Source organism: Canis lupus, chromosome 17 (genome assembly GCF_011100685.1).
Source record: "Canis lupus familiaris isolate Mischka breed German Shepherd chromosome 17, alternate assembly UU_Cfam_GSD_1.0, whole genome shotgun sequence".
Classification (NCBI taxonomy): domain Eukaryota; kingdom Metazoa; phylum Chordata; class Mammalia; order Carnivora; family Canidae; genus Canis; species Canis lupus.
The window spans coordinates 64,435,498-64,452,168 of record NC_049238.1 but is presented as its reverse complement, the minus strand read 5'-3'; the positions used below and the strand labels follow the sequence as shown (position 1 = coordinate 64,452,168).

The window sequence follows — 16,671 nt, the reverse complement described above, 5'->3', positions numbered from 1 at the left end:
TAAGGCAGAACAAGAGACAGAGAGTAGTGGGAAAGGTGGGCGAGTGGAGGGGGTGGGGTAGTTCTGTTAGAGAACACTAACAGGTAGGGGTGAAACAGGTGATAGAGATTGGAGCGTGATCGTGATGAGCCGAGTCATGCGCAGGGTGGTCGAATCCCTATGCTGTGCGCGTGAGGTCGACGTGACACTGTTGACTCTGCTGGAGTGAAGATGCAGTGACGTGGCTGGACCGGGACCGTATTATGCTGAGAGGAGGACGATTACGTGGTTCCAGTCCTATGTGGAGTATAAGGAAGCGTGCAATGGTCATGGGGGAAGGGACAGAAAACCAGAGGGAGCCAAAGCCTGAGGGACTTAGCTCTAGGAAACAGACTGGGGGGCGCTGCGGGGGGGGGGGGTAATGGGGTGATGCGGTGAGCACTGGGTATTATCTGCAGCGAATGAATTGCCGAACCCCACATCTGAAACGAATGATGCACTTGCAGGCTGGCTAATCACATTTAAATTAAAAAAAAAAAAAAAAAAAGCACACATCGCGGTGCTGCAGGTGAGGCGTGGGCTCCTCGGGAAGGCGCTGAGCAGAGACCTCCGGGAAGGGGAAGCTGCGGACCGTCGGTGGCCCCCGGGGAGGGCGCGCGGGGTGCGCGGGGGCAGGTGGAGGCGCAGCTGGAGGCGCAGGGCTGCGGTCAGGGGGCTCCGGGGCCCGCTCCGGGTTTGGGAGGTGGCAGGTGGCGGGGTCGCTCGGGGAGCCGCGTGCCCCGCCGGGGCCAGGGCACAGGGTGCTGGAGCCGCCCCGAGTCGACAGCGGCCGGACCGGACCCGACCCGGACCCCCAGGCGGCGCTCGGGCGCCCTGCGCGGGCGGGGAGGGCTCGGCGGCCCGGGGGCGGGGTGTGCCCCGCGCGCACCGCCGAGCCGACTGCCGGCCCCGCTGTCTCCCGCGAGGACTGACAATAAAGTTTTCCGCGTTCCCGTCCGCGGGCTCCCCGCCCCCGCCTCAAGTACCGCGAGACCCGGCGGCGCCGCGAGACCCGGCGGCGCGGCGGCGATGGCGGCGGCGTTTGAAGCGCCCGCGGCGTTAGCGGCGGCGGGGCCGGCGGGGCCGGCGGGGGCGGCGGGGGCGGCGGGGCCGGCGGGGCGCGTGGACCCCCCGCTCGCGGCCTCGGAGGCGGCTCCCGGGCCGGCGCGGAGCCTGCGGACGGCTCACGACGTCGGCGGCCCGCGGGCTCGCACCGGGGACGTGCTGCTGGCCGAGCCGGCCGACTTCGAGTCGCTGCTGCTGTCGCGGCCGGTGCTGGACGGGCTGCGGGCGGCCGGCTTCGAGCGGCCCTCGCCGGTGCAGCTCAAGGCCATCCCGCTGGGGCGCTGCGGGCTCGGTGAGGGCGGAGGAGGCCGGGCCGAGGGCGGCGTTCGGGCGGGAGGTGGCGGCGGCCCCTTCGCAGGGACCGGGAGGTTCGGGGCCGAGGCCCGCCTCCGGACGTGCCCTGAGGCTGTATCCGTGTGTGTGTGTGTGTGTGTGTGTGTGATTGATTGATTGATTGATTTATTATTTATACTTATTTATACTTATTTATACTTATTTATATTTATTTTTATTTATTTTTATTTATTTATATTTATTTATATTTATTTATATTTATTTATTTATATTTATATTTATTTATATTTATTTTTATTTATATTTATTTTTATTTATATTTACTTATATTTCTATTTTATATTTATTTATTTATATTTACTTATATTTATTTATATTTATTTATATTTTTATTTATTTTTATTTATTTTTATTTATATTTATACTTATTTATATTTATTTTTATTTATATTTATACTTATTTATATTTATTTATATTTATTTATATTTACTTATATTTTATTTATTTATATTTATATTTATTTATATTTTTATTTATTTATATTTATTTTTATTTACATTTACTTATATTTATATTTTTTATATTTTATTTATTTATTTATATTTACTTATATTTATTTATTTTTATATTTATCTTATTTCTATTTTTATTTATTTATATTTTTATTTATTTATATTTTTTTTTTATTACTTTATTTATTTTTTTTATATTTTATTATTTTATTTTATATTCTTATTTATTTCTCTTTCTTTTTTTTTTTTTTTTTTTTTTCTTTTTTCTTTCTTCTATTTCCTTCTCTTTTTTTTGTTTCTTTATTTTTATCTTTATTTTATTTTCTTTATATTTATTTATTTATTTATTTAAGAGTTAGCTAAGAACGAAGGTGCCAACCAGGTGATCCCTGGAGACACCTCCGGTTGTGTGATTTCGTGTTGGTATCCAAGCTTCTTTAGTCCCGTGCTACCTTGTGATCTATTTTCTTTTGTTTTTTTTTCCCCCCTCAGATTTAATTGTTCAAGCCAAGTCTGGCACTGGGAAAACCTGTGTGTTCTCTACCATTGCTTTGGACTCTCTCGTCCTCGAAAACCAAAGTACCCAGGTGAGTATGATTTGGAGGACCCAAAGGAGGTCATGTTATGTGGATGTGTGTGTGTGTGTTTAAGATTTTATTTATTCATGAGACACACACAGAGAGGCAGAGACACAGGCAGAGGGAGAAGCAGGCTCCATGCAGGGGGCCTCCTAGGGGCTGCGATCACCAGATGCGAGATGCTCAACAACTGAGCCACCCAGGCGTCCCTGTTATGTGGACTTTATCACGGGGTCGGATGCAATACCAGTAGCTCCCGAGAGACAGATGGATTTGATGAATGCTTGAGTCAAGCAAATGAAAGGTCTAGAAGTTAAGGAGACATTAAAGCTATTGGATGGTGGTGGTGTGGACAGTGACCAGGGTTCCGTCGTTAGTGTTTGGGAATTTCTATCACTGCATCCTTAATGTTTGGGAATTTCTATCACTGCATCTCTAATAGATTATGTCTGCCACGTGTGTCGGTTTTTGCATTACCTGAGAATACAGGTAGGGTTTCTTTATTCTTTTACTTGCTGACCCGATTGTGGTAAGATTTAGTATTTGGCCTGACTGATGAGAAGACAGTGCGCTGGCTATTGCTGCTGGTAACTGCAGGTGATTCTTAGAGCTCTGTGAGTATACCCTATTGGTCTCCCATTTCTAGGTTTTCTTGGAGTAGGTCTAAAGATGGTCTGCCCAAATTAGTAAGAGACTTAGGTTTGGGGATCCTTTCTTTAACAAAGTTTTGTTGAGCCCGTGTTATGTATAAACAGTATGCCAGCATATCCACATTCCTCTATGTCTACCAAATCCTGGGTTGTGCCCATAGGAAGCCCTTTTGCTTCCCAAAGGCCTAAGCTGTTCTACTTGTGAATTTGAGATGTAGTTGAGATTCTGGCTTCTGACAATTTGGCAGTAGGTGAAATGCTAAAATCCCGAATAAGTTCCATAAACCAAATTTGTATTTTTGAACTAAAGATCTTTTGTGTTCTCAGAGTAATACATAGTCATTTTTGAAAGTTGGAGAATTCAGGAAAGCAAAGAAGTACCAGAAAACAACACATAATCTCATGTACCCAGAAACTGCTGTGAATTGTTTTGGCATATTTTCTCCCTAGGTTTTTTTTTTTTTTTTTTCTTCTTCTTGTAGCTGAGAACATGTAGTTTCACCTTGTCCTCCCATAGTTAGTTACCTTAGTCTCAAGGCTCTCTTTCATGGACCTAGATATCTGACCCTGATTTGGTCCAGTGACATGGGCCTCCTTGCTGTTCCTCAGGCACATCAAAAACATTACTGTCATAAGGCCTTTTCATTTGCTGTGTCCTCTTCCTAAAAACAGTTCCCCAGATGTCACACAGCTAGCTCTACTCTGCAGCGTACACTTAGGTCCCTAATGTTACTTCCTTAGTGGCCTTCCTTCATTGGCCCATTCAAAACAACTCCCTTCTTTGTCACTTCTCTCTCTTTTCCCGTTTGATTTTTCTTTGTAGCACTTTTCATTGTATGTCATGATTTATGTATGTTTTTTCATTGTTTGTCTTCTTACATAGAATGAAAGTGCCACGAGGAAAGCAAGGACTGTGTATTGTTGACTGTTCACAGCAACCTATTTGTTTCTTAGTACATATAATAGGTTCTTGCTTAATATTTGTTGAATGAATACATAGGTGAGTGAACGGATTAGTTTCCCTTGTCAGTAAAAACTCATCATTTAAAACAATTGCTTAAATGAAAGATAGCTCACTGTAGTATGAATGTGCCAATCATACGTATCTACTCCTGTGACTTGTTAAAGGTTTATATATCTTATGCTTTTTTAGATTTTGATCTTGGCTCCTACAAGAGAAATTGCTGTACAGATACATTCTGTTATTACTGCTATTGGAATAAAAATGGAAGGCTTAGAGTGTCATGTCTTTATTGGAGGGACTCCATTATCACAAGACAAAACCAGGCTTAAAAAGTGTCATATTGCCGTTGGCTCTCCTGGTAAGATATCACCCTGTTCGTAATTAGGGTTCCTTAAGAACTGAACACTTTTAATATAAGTAATGTAATTAATATAAGAATATGGGCATCTCCGATAACTATGAGAATTATTTTGAGAATTATAAAATGAAGAGGCTTAGACCAGTGAGATACAAACTACCAACAGAATTGGGATTACCAACAGAAATTATGAGATCTCCATTCCTAAGGATGTTTAAGCACATGTATGAAATTGGCTTCTCAGAAGAAGGGGAATGAGATGATTTTCAGGAAGCCTTTTTAAGCCATGGATTGGGATTTTTTCTGTATTAATCATTCAGTTGTGAATCACTCAAATCAGAATTTAGTATGCAGGGCTTTTGCATTCAAGTCTTTTGATGGGAACAGTGTTTATGATCCATACTAATTGGTGGTGAAATATGAGGGAAAAATAATGGATTTAGGCAAGATCAGAACTCACAATTTCTGCTTTGTGATTCAGTTTGAATGCATAATAATGAGGGTCAGGTTAAGAAGGTCAGCAGCATAACCTGTGAGTAAGTTGAGTAACAACATTGACCAAGATTTGTACATATTCAGTGCATCTTGAATAATTCAATATGCTTTTCTTCTGGAATTTAGGCAGAATTAAACAACTGATAGAACTTGACTACTTGAACCCAGGCAGTATACGTCTCTTTATTCTTGATGAAGCAGATAAGCTTTTAGAAGAAGGCAGCTTCCAGGAGCAAATAAAGTAAGAAAAATAACTTGCTTGACTATTAAAAGTGTATCCTAAAGTGTCTCTCTTTAGCTTTTCCAGGTGGTAATTACTGTGATTGGTTTCCCTGGTGTGTATTTTTCTTCTGTTTTGCAGCTGGATTTATTCTTCCTTGCCTGCTAGTAAACAGATGTTGGCAGTATCAGCTACCTACCCTGAATTTTTGGCTAATGCTTTGACAAAGTACATGAGAGATCCCACTTTTGTAAGACTAAATTCCAGTGATCCGAGTCTCATAGGTGAGAAGAGATATTGGATACTTACATTACTGGTTTGTGATTTTTCTGGAGCTTTCCCTTGTCTCATTGGCTGGTGCTTTCATATTTGCTATTAGGATATAGCAAATATATTTGTTTTAACAGAAGACTCTTCTTTGTAGGTTTGAAGCAGTATTACAAAATTGTCAATTCATACCCTTTGGCCCATAAGATTTTTGAGGAGAAGGCTCAGCATTTACAGGAACTATTCAGCAGAATTCCATTTAATCAAGCCTTAGTCTTTTCTAATTTGCACAGCAGGTATGTACCTTAAGAGGTCACCTGGAGAATTTGTGAAATAAAAGGTGTAGGGCCATATCTATAAAATGATAACCCTCTATGTTATTTTTCATAGAGCACAACACTTGGCAGATATCCTTTCTGCTAAAGGCTTTCCTGCTGAGTGCATTTCAGGTAAGCTCCTCTCTTACTTTTAGTCTTTGTTTAGTGTTCTGACTTGAAGCATGTCCAGCGTCAGGAGGAAGAAATAACTACTTCGTGAGTTGTCTTGTGAGTGTGAGGTTGCACTGAGTCTTCAGAGTAAAGGAAATTGGAGGTGAATTTTCATTGAGAGATCACATATCGATATCCTTGTTCAAGAGGCAACTTGGTATGTAATACGAAATTAGAAAATTGGAATGAATGTCGGTGAAGAACTTAATAATTTTATAAAATTTGTCATCTTCAGAGAAAAATACTTTGCTACCTTACATAATCATTGTAAAAATGCTAAGAATTGCTACCGAATTAACTGTTTTGAAGTCCTGTAACTTCTTTTTTTTTTTTTTTTTTAAGATTTTATTTTTAAGTGAATTCTACATCTAATGTAGAGCTCAGCTCACAACTCTGAGGTAAAGAGTCACATGCTCTTCCCACTGAGCCAGCCAGGCGCCCCAAGATGATTCTTTTTTTTTTTTTTTAAAGATTTTATTTATTCATTCATAGAGACAGAGAGAGAGGCAGAGACACAGGCAGAGGGAGAAGCAGGCTCCATGCAGGGAGCCCGATGCGGGACTCGATCCTGGGTTTCCAGGATCACACCCCGGACTGCAGGCGGTGCTAAACCGCTGTGCCACCAGGGCTGCCCAGATGATTCATTTTTTGACACAAAGCTAAATTATTACTGCTGACCTAGTAGGAATGAAAGATATAAAGAAATTTTTGATCAGAGAGCTCCTTTTTAGAGTTTTCATTGATATCTTAGTTTGTAACCTGTTAGCCTTAGTTTGGTCATTATATATCATGGGGTACAGGGAAGACTTTTCTAATATTTTGACTATAGATTACACTTCAAAACTAAATTTATAAACAGCTGATTATAGCAATTTTATTTTCCTAAGAGTTATTCTACTTCATATGTAACTTTGCGGATATAGTGTTAAATCTGCAAGCATAACCCAGTCATCGTTTAAAATTAATACTTGAATTTCAAGCTGACAGCCTAACCAGATTTTAAAAGATTCTGACTTTAGGTCTTAACCTTGATTTGCATATGAGGATAGAATTAACTTGGGTTGGTGTATTTTTAAAGCTTGAGAACGATAGTTATGATTTCTGTTTTTTTGTGGATTTGGTAAATATTTATTAGGTTGCTTTTATATGACTTTCTTTTTGGGTCTTTTTAGGCAACATGAATCAGAATCAGCGTCTTGATGCTATGGCCAAACTGAAACATTTTCATTGCAGAGTCCTCATTTCCACCGATTTGGTAAATTTCCTGTTCAGTTTGAGTGACTAATCCATCTTGACTTGGGCTCTGTTATCAGAGGCACAGGGTTCATCTTTTATTTTACATAGGTGTGTCTGATAAGAACATCAGAAGGGAATTATCTTTCTAGTAGGGGAATTTGCTTTCTTCAAAGTTTTATATTTTCATCTTTATTCTTGAAACTCGTCCTTAGAAATTAATTAATTTTTTTTTTTGCTCTTAAATATCCTCATGTTCTTAAGTTGGCTCTTGGTTATACTAGAATAATTGAGTGTGTGTTGGTGCCTGTGTGGCAGTTAATGCAAGTACTTACTGTCTTCTTCAATCCAAGACTTCCCGTGGAATTGATGCTGAGAAGGTGAACCTGGTAGTAAATCTGGATGTACCATTGGATTGGGAGACATACATGCATCGGATTGGCAGAGCTGGTCGTTTTGGTAAAAAAAAATAAAAAAAAAAAATTAAAAAAAAAAAAAAGAAAAAAAGTTTGGCTGCTTTCTTTAGGAGGAAGAAATGCAAATGTGACAGGTGGAGTGTCACTTACGTGAAACTGATCTACTACATAACATGCCCTCTGTGCTTTTAGGTACTTTGGGGTTGACAGTGACCTACTGTTGTCGGGGAGAAGAAGAAAGCGTGATGATGAAAATTGCCCAGAAATGTAACATCAATCTTCTGCCTTTACCAGGTATATTTTGTCTGTTTCCCTTTTTTTTTTTTTTTTTTTTTTTAAAGATTTTACTTATTCATGAGAGACACACATGAGGGAGGCAGAGACACAGGCGGAGGGAGAAGCAGTTTCCCTGTAGGGAGCCCGATGTGGGACTTGATTTTGGAACTCTGGATCACTCCCTGAGCTGAAGGCAGACACTCAACCGCTGAGCCACCCAGGCGTCCCTGTCTGTTTCATTTTGCTGTCAAAAGAATAATCATATTGGCGATAGGCCTCTTAAAAATAATTGCTGACACAGAGTACTTAGGATATGTTTGGTCCCATTCAGTATATTAACGTTTTTAATTCTCGCCACGATCCTGTGAAGTGTGTGCTATTATTACTGACTTTTTGTGAATGAATGTATTGAGGCATTGAGAAGTTAAGTAATTTGCCTAAGCTCTTACAGCTCATAAGCAGCAAAGATTGCAAGCTAACTCTTGGCACATGAAAAATATTTAAGTACTATGTTAGCTCTATATTTCAGTTTGTAAACTTGCAGTTTTCATTTTATTCTTTTAAATAATGGGGCATATGTTTAATACTTTTGTTGCTATGAGAGGTAATTCTAGCCATATTCTGCATTGTCACCACGAGGAAGGAGTAGTGTCTTTAATTTGAATGCTATTTTAAAAAATTTGAAGAGTTTTCTTTCTCTTCTTTTTTTAAAAAAAGTATTTATTTATTTAAGCAATCTCCATACCAACATGGGGCTCGAACTCATGACCCTGAGGTCAGGAGTTGTATGTTCTTCCAACTGAGCCAGCCAGGAGTCCCTGAAATGTTTTCTTTTGATTTTAGTGAGTCATTTGTCAAGTTGATTTTTTTAAGTGCCACCTTAGAAACTGCACGTCTCAAACTATTAATGATCTCTTGAAAATTAAAAAAAAAATTGTGTAGAAATGTGGTTTGCATTGTTAGTGTGTAAGTATACATGTGTATATGTACATATGTGTGAATATATATATAAATATACAATATATACGTGATCTAGAATATGGGATATGTAGTTATTGAATAAATGTAGCATTGAATATTTTACCAATTAATATATAACTCATTTAGTGATTTTTATAAAGCTAGATTAAACACAGGTCTGGCACAGGGTTCATCTTTTATTTTACAAAGGTGGATTCTAGTAGCTCTGATCAGCTAGTAGTTAGTAGCTCCAATTCTGTGGATTCTAGTAGCTCTGGCTTTGTAATAACTCATTTTGTGAGTTTCGATTTTCACAGATTTCTTCAGTTGCTCTAAGCTTGTGTCCTGATTTTCTAAATTTGTTTTTAGAAATGGTTTTTAGGTTCTCTGTTGTTTTAAGACATTACAGTATGTTAATTATATGTGTAAGTCTGTTGGTAACCTATCAAATGATTATAATGTAGAAAAAATAAATTGAAAATTGGTACAAGAGGGTTAAGACTTTGGTAGGATTCAGTGTTATAGCATCTAGTGATAAAAATTAAGTTTGCCTTTTGGATACTGGAAAATGACATATTTTGATCTTTATGTGATGTTAACAGAGCCCTGAAATCATGAGAAAAGTATATTCATGGTGTTGGATTTATATTGGACTGAGAACTTGTATGGCAATAGACTGTTCCAATGAAGTACCTGGGGCAGGAGTGGGAGAGGTGTAGGCAAGCAAGGGATCTCACCTTAGTGGGAATCAGAGTTCTCATCAGAGGGTCGGTCTGTTCAGCTAGGTCAGGAGCCCCAGCTGAAGAGTCCAGATCAGAGGGATTAGGTAGGGGTACGTGTACATGGAGCACTGACAGCAGCCACAGATGGGCCAGATCCATGTAAATCAGAGGCTCTGTATGTTTTGTCTTCCTAAGGAAAACTGATCACACTTTGGGAAGGTCTGAGTTTGCAGGAGGAGTAAGTCATCCCACCTGGATGGAATAGGAAATTTAGAGAGCTGGAGCCAGCAAATGTTTTAGAACTTACAAGTGCCATTGAGACCATCAATATTTTTACAGTCCTCTAACTTACCCCTAATAGAGGTTTTTCCCCACTGTTGGGGGCAGTGATTTCTCCCTGTCGGGAGCATAGGGTGGCTGGTTTACTTGGGTGCAGAGCTGCAGTTGTAATGTTTCCCAGCTGATAAGCTTTGGGGGGAGCACAGTCCATTTTCTAGTATCTTGTTTTGCTGTCGGTGGTAGTCAGATAAAAGGGAGGCACTGGGGAGAGCGAGAAGGGCAGAGATGGGAGAATTGCTGCAGGCATGGACCTTACTCCTTGCATGAGCTCTTTTTGAGCAGGAGGTCCAGGGAGATACTGCTGTGGGTATGGGATGTGTCCTGCATATTTGGGGGCATATTTCTTTTCTTTTTTAAAAGATTTTATTTATTTATTCATGAGAGACAGAGAGAGAGAGAGAGAGAGACAGACAGACAGACAGACACAGGGAAAGGAAGAAGCAGGCTCCCTGCAGGGAGCCCCATGTGGGTGGGACTGGATCCCTGGACTCAACCTCTGAGCCACCCAGGCATGCCTGGGGGCATATTTCTTTACTGCAAGGATTGTTTAGGTCTTTTAAAATACAAGTATAATGTAATTCTTAAGCTCTTAGTATATTATTAGTATGTTTTGTTTCTTAACCTTATTTGACTCTGGAAAGCATAAGAAGTCATTCAAAAGTTCCTGTTCTAGAACAGCTCAAAATTTTAAAATTCTTTTTGTTCTTGTTATGTAGATCCCATTCTTCCTGGTCTAATGGAGGAATGTTTGGATTGGGACGTGGAGGTTAAAGCTGCTATGCATACATATGGCTTAGCAAGTGTACCTACCCAGCCCTTAAAAAAGCAGATTCAAAAAATGGAGAGAAACTTTCAAACTCAGAAAGCTCATGGTAACCACGTGGCTTCATCTAGAAATACTTCTGTGTCTGCATTATTAGTCAAATCAAAAAATAATACCAAACAAAAGCTTCCTGCAAAAAGCCACTCAGAGTGTGGAATCATAGAAAAAGCAGCGTCTCCAAGAGAGTGGGGCTGTGACATACAGTTGGAAGAGCAAGTGAAGAATTCTGTTCAGATCCCTGCTGAGAGCTCTGCCAGTGAGCACCAGGTCAAAGAAGTGTTACCTGTGTCACTCCCCAAAATTCCTTGTCTGTCTTCCTTTAAAATCCATCTGCCATACTCTTTGACTTTTATAGAATTGGTAGAGGATTATGAACATTATATTAATGAGGGGTTAGAGAGACCTGTGGAAATCATCAGGCATTACACAGGTCCTGGGGATCAGACTGTGAATCCTCAGAATGGTTTGGTAAGCAGTAAAGTTCCTGAGGAGAAAGTGCTGATGCTGGCAAGCAGTAGCCAGTCTGGAGACTCCGAGAGTGACAGTGATTCTTACAGCTCGAGGACTTCCTCCCAGAGCAAAGGAAATAAGTCGTACTTTGAAGGCTCTTCAGATACTCAGCTGAAAGACTCAGAGTCCACGCCTATGGATGGCCATACATCTTTGGAACAACCTCTGAATGGAAACGACACCCCTAATCCTGCAGAGTGTCAAGAATCACCTGAAACCCAAACGAAGGCAAGGCATAAAGAGGGGGCTAACCAGAGAGCTAAGCAGAGCCGGAGAAACCCTCCCCCGTGGTCTTCCTATCGAGCGCAGGCTGAGCCCCAGGAAGATGGTTGGTATGACTGCTGTGGGGAGACGCATCCAGGTTTTTCTGACGCCTATCAGGATTATGAGGAATACTGGAGGGCTTACTACAGGGCGTGGCAGGAGTATTACACTGCTGCCTCTCAGTCGTATTACTGGAATGCTCAGAGGCATCCAGGCTGGATGGCGGCTTATCACATGAATACAATTTACCTACAAGAAATGATGCGCGGCAACCATTGATTACAGACAGGCAGGACCTCAGACCATCCACATCACCAGTGAGCGATTCCTTTAGTTAGCCAACCTCCTTGTCCTAGAGTAGAGTGGCATTTTTGAGGGATTTGAAGTCTTGAGGCTTCCTGCTGGGACACATCTATTTTTCAGATTGTCTTGACCTACCTGACCAGGTATATTTTCTTCTTTTTTTTTTTTTTCTTAAATTTTTCACGGATCAAATTCTTGAAAAAAAATTTGGGGACGTAGAGCTAAAGGTTCCAGGATGCCATTTTCTGTAAGCCATTTGAAAAAGAAACATTTAAAAAGACTTACACCACTGCTTACTTGAAAAAATAAAAACAGCTGAGATTTAAAAAATAACGTTAGTTTATGCTGTGGAGTTCTTGACAAAAGGCTTGCACTGTATTTCGTATTTCCATAGAGGTATGTTCTTTTAGAAATTTGTAGCATGGTAGCTCAGAAAATCCCTTCGCTTTTTATGTTTCGTCAGGAAGGAATAAATACTGCTTCAGACATTTCCCAAAGGTACTTGCTTTCATGTTCTTTGCTTCCATTAAAAATATTTGTTACCAGTAAAAATGCAAAATGTTTATTGTTGATCATTTGAATGTCTTTTGTTTTTAAGATTGTGAAAGCTGTTTTTTACTGTATATTAAATAGCTCCGGAGCATCAGTGGCTGTCTTATTTTTGTTTCTCAAGAAAAGGACTAACTCTTACTCTGTTGGTTCTTGGATCCTTTTAGGAGTCTGATGAAAGCTATAGATTTGTACCAGAAAAATTTCCATTCTGTAAACAATTGTATATGTAATTCTAAGGCGTTCATTATGACCTCTAACATTCATGTATGGAACCCAGATTAAGAACTGCCCTACTCTAAAAAAAAAAAAAAAAAAAAAAAAAAAAAAGAACTGCCCTACTCTGCTGGGAGGCTAAGAGAAAGTTCTAGCTCTTTGTCTTAAGTTTTTTTAGGAAGTTGGAACTCATTCTGTTCAAGCTGTTCCCACATGGTGTCCTAATCTTAGGTCTTCCGGAAATTTCCCCCTAGTTCTTGTAATGCTTTCATTTTAAAATTTCCCCTAGTTTTTGCTTTTAATGACCCCTAGTGGGGAGCATCCCATTTTTCTTAGATGGGGCATCTATAAATTACAATTTAGAAAAAAAAATGTAATTGAAATTACAGCAGTTCCCCCTTTATCTGAGATTTTACTTTCTATGATTTCAACTACCCCCCCCCACCCCCACCCCTGCCCTGCATCTGTGGTCCAGAAGCAGACCATCCATTTGATGTACCATCAGACCAGCAGTAGCTCACATCATCACAAGAAGAAAGGTGAGTGCAGTACAATAAGATTTTGAAAGACCACATTTAGCTAACATAACTTCTAGTATGTTGTATTATTGCTACTCCCTTACTGTGCATGTATAGGAGAGAAACAGTACATACAGAGTTTGGTACCATCCGCAGTTTCCAGCATCCACGGGGCATCTTAGAACATACTCTCTGTGGATAAGGGGGGACAACTATACACATTATTCGTTGCTTTTCTGTGGCAATCCTTTCAGGAGTATGCATTGGGTACCCAAACCTTTTTGTGAACTGGATTTGTAGTGAGAGAATCCCCTCATAGAAATGTATTTACTTTTTAAAAGAAAAGCTCTTGGCAGCCTGGGTGGCTTAGCGGTTTAGTGTCGCCTTCAGCCCAAGGCCTGATCCTGGAGACCCGGGATCTCATCCCACGGTGGGCTCCCTCTGCGTGGAGCCTGCTTCTCCCTCTGCCTCTCTTTCTCTCTGTGTGTCTCATGAAATAAGTAAAATCTTAAAATAAATAAAAAGGAAAGCTCTTCTTTCCTGTGTGCGTACTTATCTAGGTAGAGAAGTACAAACAATTCTCCCAGGGCTGTAAGCAAACGTGCACAGCCATTGTCATTTACTATCCAACACATGCCACCACCATGAACCCAATTTGGATTCGTCATCTGGGTTGGGCATTGGTAGGCTTTGCTTACATGTGTCTATGCTGTGCATGTATTGCCAAGTTAGAATAAATTAACACTGTAAATAGAAAATCCATAATTAGGTCCAGCATGTCATTAAGAGGTAGAGACTTTAATTACACATTTTGATAAGATCCTGTCATTGCTAACTAACTGAACTTACCTCTTTTCTTCTACCCTTTCCCCCACAGTACAGCCAAGTTCACAGTCTGTCATTGCTAGGGGATTTTAATTAGGATACTGTTGCATCTTAATTAGAGATGAGGTTGCCCATTAGTCTTGAAATTAATCGGATTCTCTGAGGTTTGTCTTGTTTTGCTTTTTTTTTTTTAATAGAAAAATAAGCTGGAGGTGAGAATGCTCATAACACAGGAAAATAATGATTGCTTCATTTTCCATAAGCATTCACTTGGAAAATTTCAGCCATTCCCTTCCCAAAGGATGCTGTGTTAGTGGTGGCTGTGGAAGGAACCTGCTGCTGTTTGTGCATGATTACATGGAAGACTTTAGAATTGGCAGTCAAGGTGCCTGCGTGTCTCCACAGCCTGTTAGAAACCACAGGTTTTACGTAAATTTCACTTGTTTTGAATGCTTTGTGGTGTAGTGCAAAAGAGCATTCGTCCTAGTGGAGACTGTTGCCTCCTTCATCTTGCACCTGTCATATGACCTTTTAGGGTCCAGTTTTCTCAGTTAAATGAGGGAGTTAAGACTAGAAGATTTTTAGGCTTCCTTTCAGTTTCTAAGATTTAATTAATACATGACTAATAAGAGAAAATACTAACTAGTTAGAAGAATAATCATTTCATGAATACATAGAGCCTTTATAAATTCAGGTGATTTGGATAAAGGCTAGTGTGAATTGGTTTAATGTCTGAATTCCAGAGTACTAACTAATATGCTGACTACAACTATTCAAGTTAAGCTGTAACTTAAATCAGGCTAGCAGTATTAACATGTAGAGAAATCTTTAGGAAACCTGCTGCTCAATGTCCACAATAGACCAACTGTGGAAGGAGCCTTGGTGTCCACTGAAAGATGAATGGATAAAGAAGATGTGGTTTATGTATCCAATGGAATATTCCTCAGCCATTAGAAACGACAAGTACCCACCATTTGCTTCAACGTGGGTGGAACTGGAGGGTATTATGCTGAGTGAAATGAGTCAATCGGAGAAGGACACACATTATATGGTCTCATTCATTTGGGGAATATAAAATATAGTGAAAGGGAATAAAAGAGAAAGAAAAAATGAGTGGGAAATATCAGTGAGGGTGACAGATCATGAGAGACTCCTAACTCTGGGAAAGGAACAAGGGGTAGTGGAAAGGGAGGTGGGCGGGGGGGTTGGTGTGACTGGGTGACGGGCACTGAGGGGGGCACTTGTCGGGATGAGCACTGGGTGATATGCTATATTTTTGGAAATTGAACTCCAAAAAAAAAATATGGAAAAAATAAATGGGTTATTACACACACACACACACACACACAAGAGAAAAAAAAAACCTGCTGCTGTGGATAATTCTGACTTAGGAAAATTATTTGGGGGTAATAAAGTAACATTTTCTAAAGTAGTTTAAGTATTGCAGCCATACCTTTTAAAAACGAGGGTTTATACTAAACCCTCAAATACTAAAGATAATTGAGCAGGAATTACACTATTTGACATGCATTGCTCAGTGCACACCTGGTTTCCAGTTCCTGGGCTCTCGATTCTGTGAGCTACGGATCCCTAGTGACACCTAGTGGGTGATAAAGATTTGAGCATCTGAATTTCATAGGCCTCTGAGCTAGCCTTGGTGTTCCCCTTCTATTATGGTCTCCATTGATTAGGTTGTGGTTTGGGGAGATTAAAAGGCTTCTCGTTGTTGTTGGGGTTGTGTGTTGTTCACATTATGGTGGAATACGAAAATGCCTGTTACGCTACCTAAATCAGCATTACTAAGGTTAGAGCCAATCGTCAAGACACCTACCTAATCCAGTACCCCCATTCTTAAGGGGAAATACACCAAAGGTGAGAGAAAAATACCTGATGAGAAGTCATGCAAGTAAGCAACGGAACCTAAATGTGAGCCTCCATCATCTAATTCCAGAGCTCCCAGCTGTACTCCACACAGCCGTTTTTTCTTTTTAGTTTAAGACCCCTGTTGAGATAAAGGAATTCTCAGCAGAACCTGGACTGATAACGTAACTGTAGCTCTCCTTTCAGCAACACAGGGCTGAGGCTCAAAACAGGGCTGTTGACAAAAGCAAGCCAGTACTTGCCAACTGAGATCCCTGACTAAAGCACACAAGCCGGTGAGAACAGTGCTCCAGGCTGGGGGAGAGCCATGAGGCCAGCCCAAGGCACCCTGCAGAAGCACTGTGGGTTTTCTTCCATAGGACAGCCTGTCTGTGGACATCTCCCTTATTTTCTAGTGGATAGCAGAAGTGGTAGGAAAATAAACATTCGTGATCACTTGTGGGTTTGTGGCACGTAGTCTGTTTAATCCAGATCGGATACATCAGGTACAGCAGTGGCACACGACTCGGTACTGTAAATGATAATACGTTTTAACATATGCACTACAGTTTTCAAAAGAAGACGACAGGAAACTCGAGTTTTTTTTTTTTTCCATAGAAAGTTTTCACATGTTTATATTCCTGCAGTATTTTTTTTTTTTACAGTATTTCTTCTTTGCCATTGAGATGTTGGTAAGCAAAGCCCACTTATTATATGAAAATAGAAAAGAACACACTTGATGTTTTTCACGATAACATTAACGGAGGGGGGTGACCTCTAAGGAAAACATTACATTGGAATGTCTGGTTATCAAAAATATACCATCCCTCCCACCTCCCAGGTTTGCAAAATAGTCTATTGGTCCAAGGAGCCCCCCAGGACTTGGGTCAGTGTCATACACTGGTTCAGAGTGACATCATCCAGTGTAGTTAAATAACCTGCTAAGA

At 40.7% G+C, this 16,671-nt stretch overlaps 1 protein-coding gene across 1 annotated transcript; it reads left to right on the top strand.

Annotated features, from left to right (window-relative positions):
• Positions 1–1,047: 1,047 nt before the first annotated feature.
• DDX20 (DEAD-box helicase 20) lies at positions 1,048–12,402 on the top strand. Its single transcript, XM_038562423.1, has 12 exons — positions 1,048–1,095; positions 1,168–1,375; positions 2,383–2,477; positions 4,272–4,440; positions 5,062–5,176; positions 5,297–5,439; positions 5,580–5,718; positions 5,813–5,871; positions 7,083–7,165; positions 7,497–7,602; positions 7,752–7,853; positions 10,573–12,402. Exons 1-12 carry the CDS (start codon positions 1,048–1,050, stop codon positions 11,730–11,732), a joined length of 2,427 nt encoding a protein of 808 aa, XP_038418351.1. The 3' UTR covers positions 11,733–12,402.
• Positions 12,403–16,671: the final 4,269 nt, after the last annotated feature.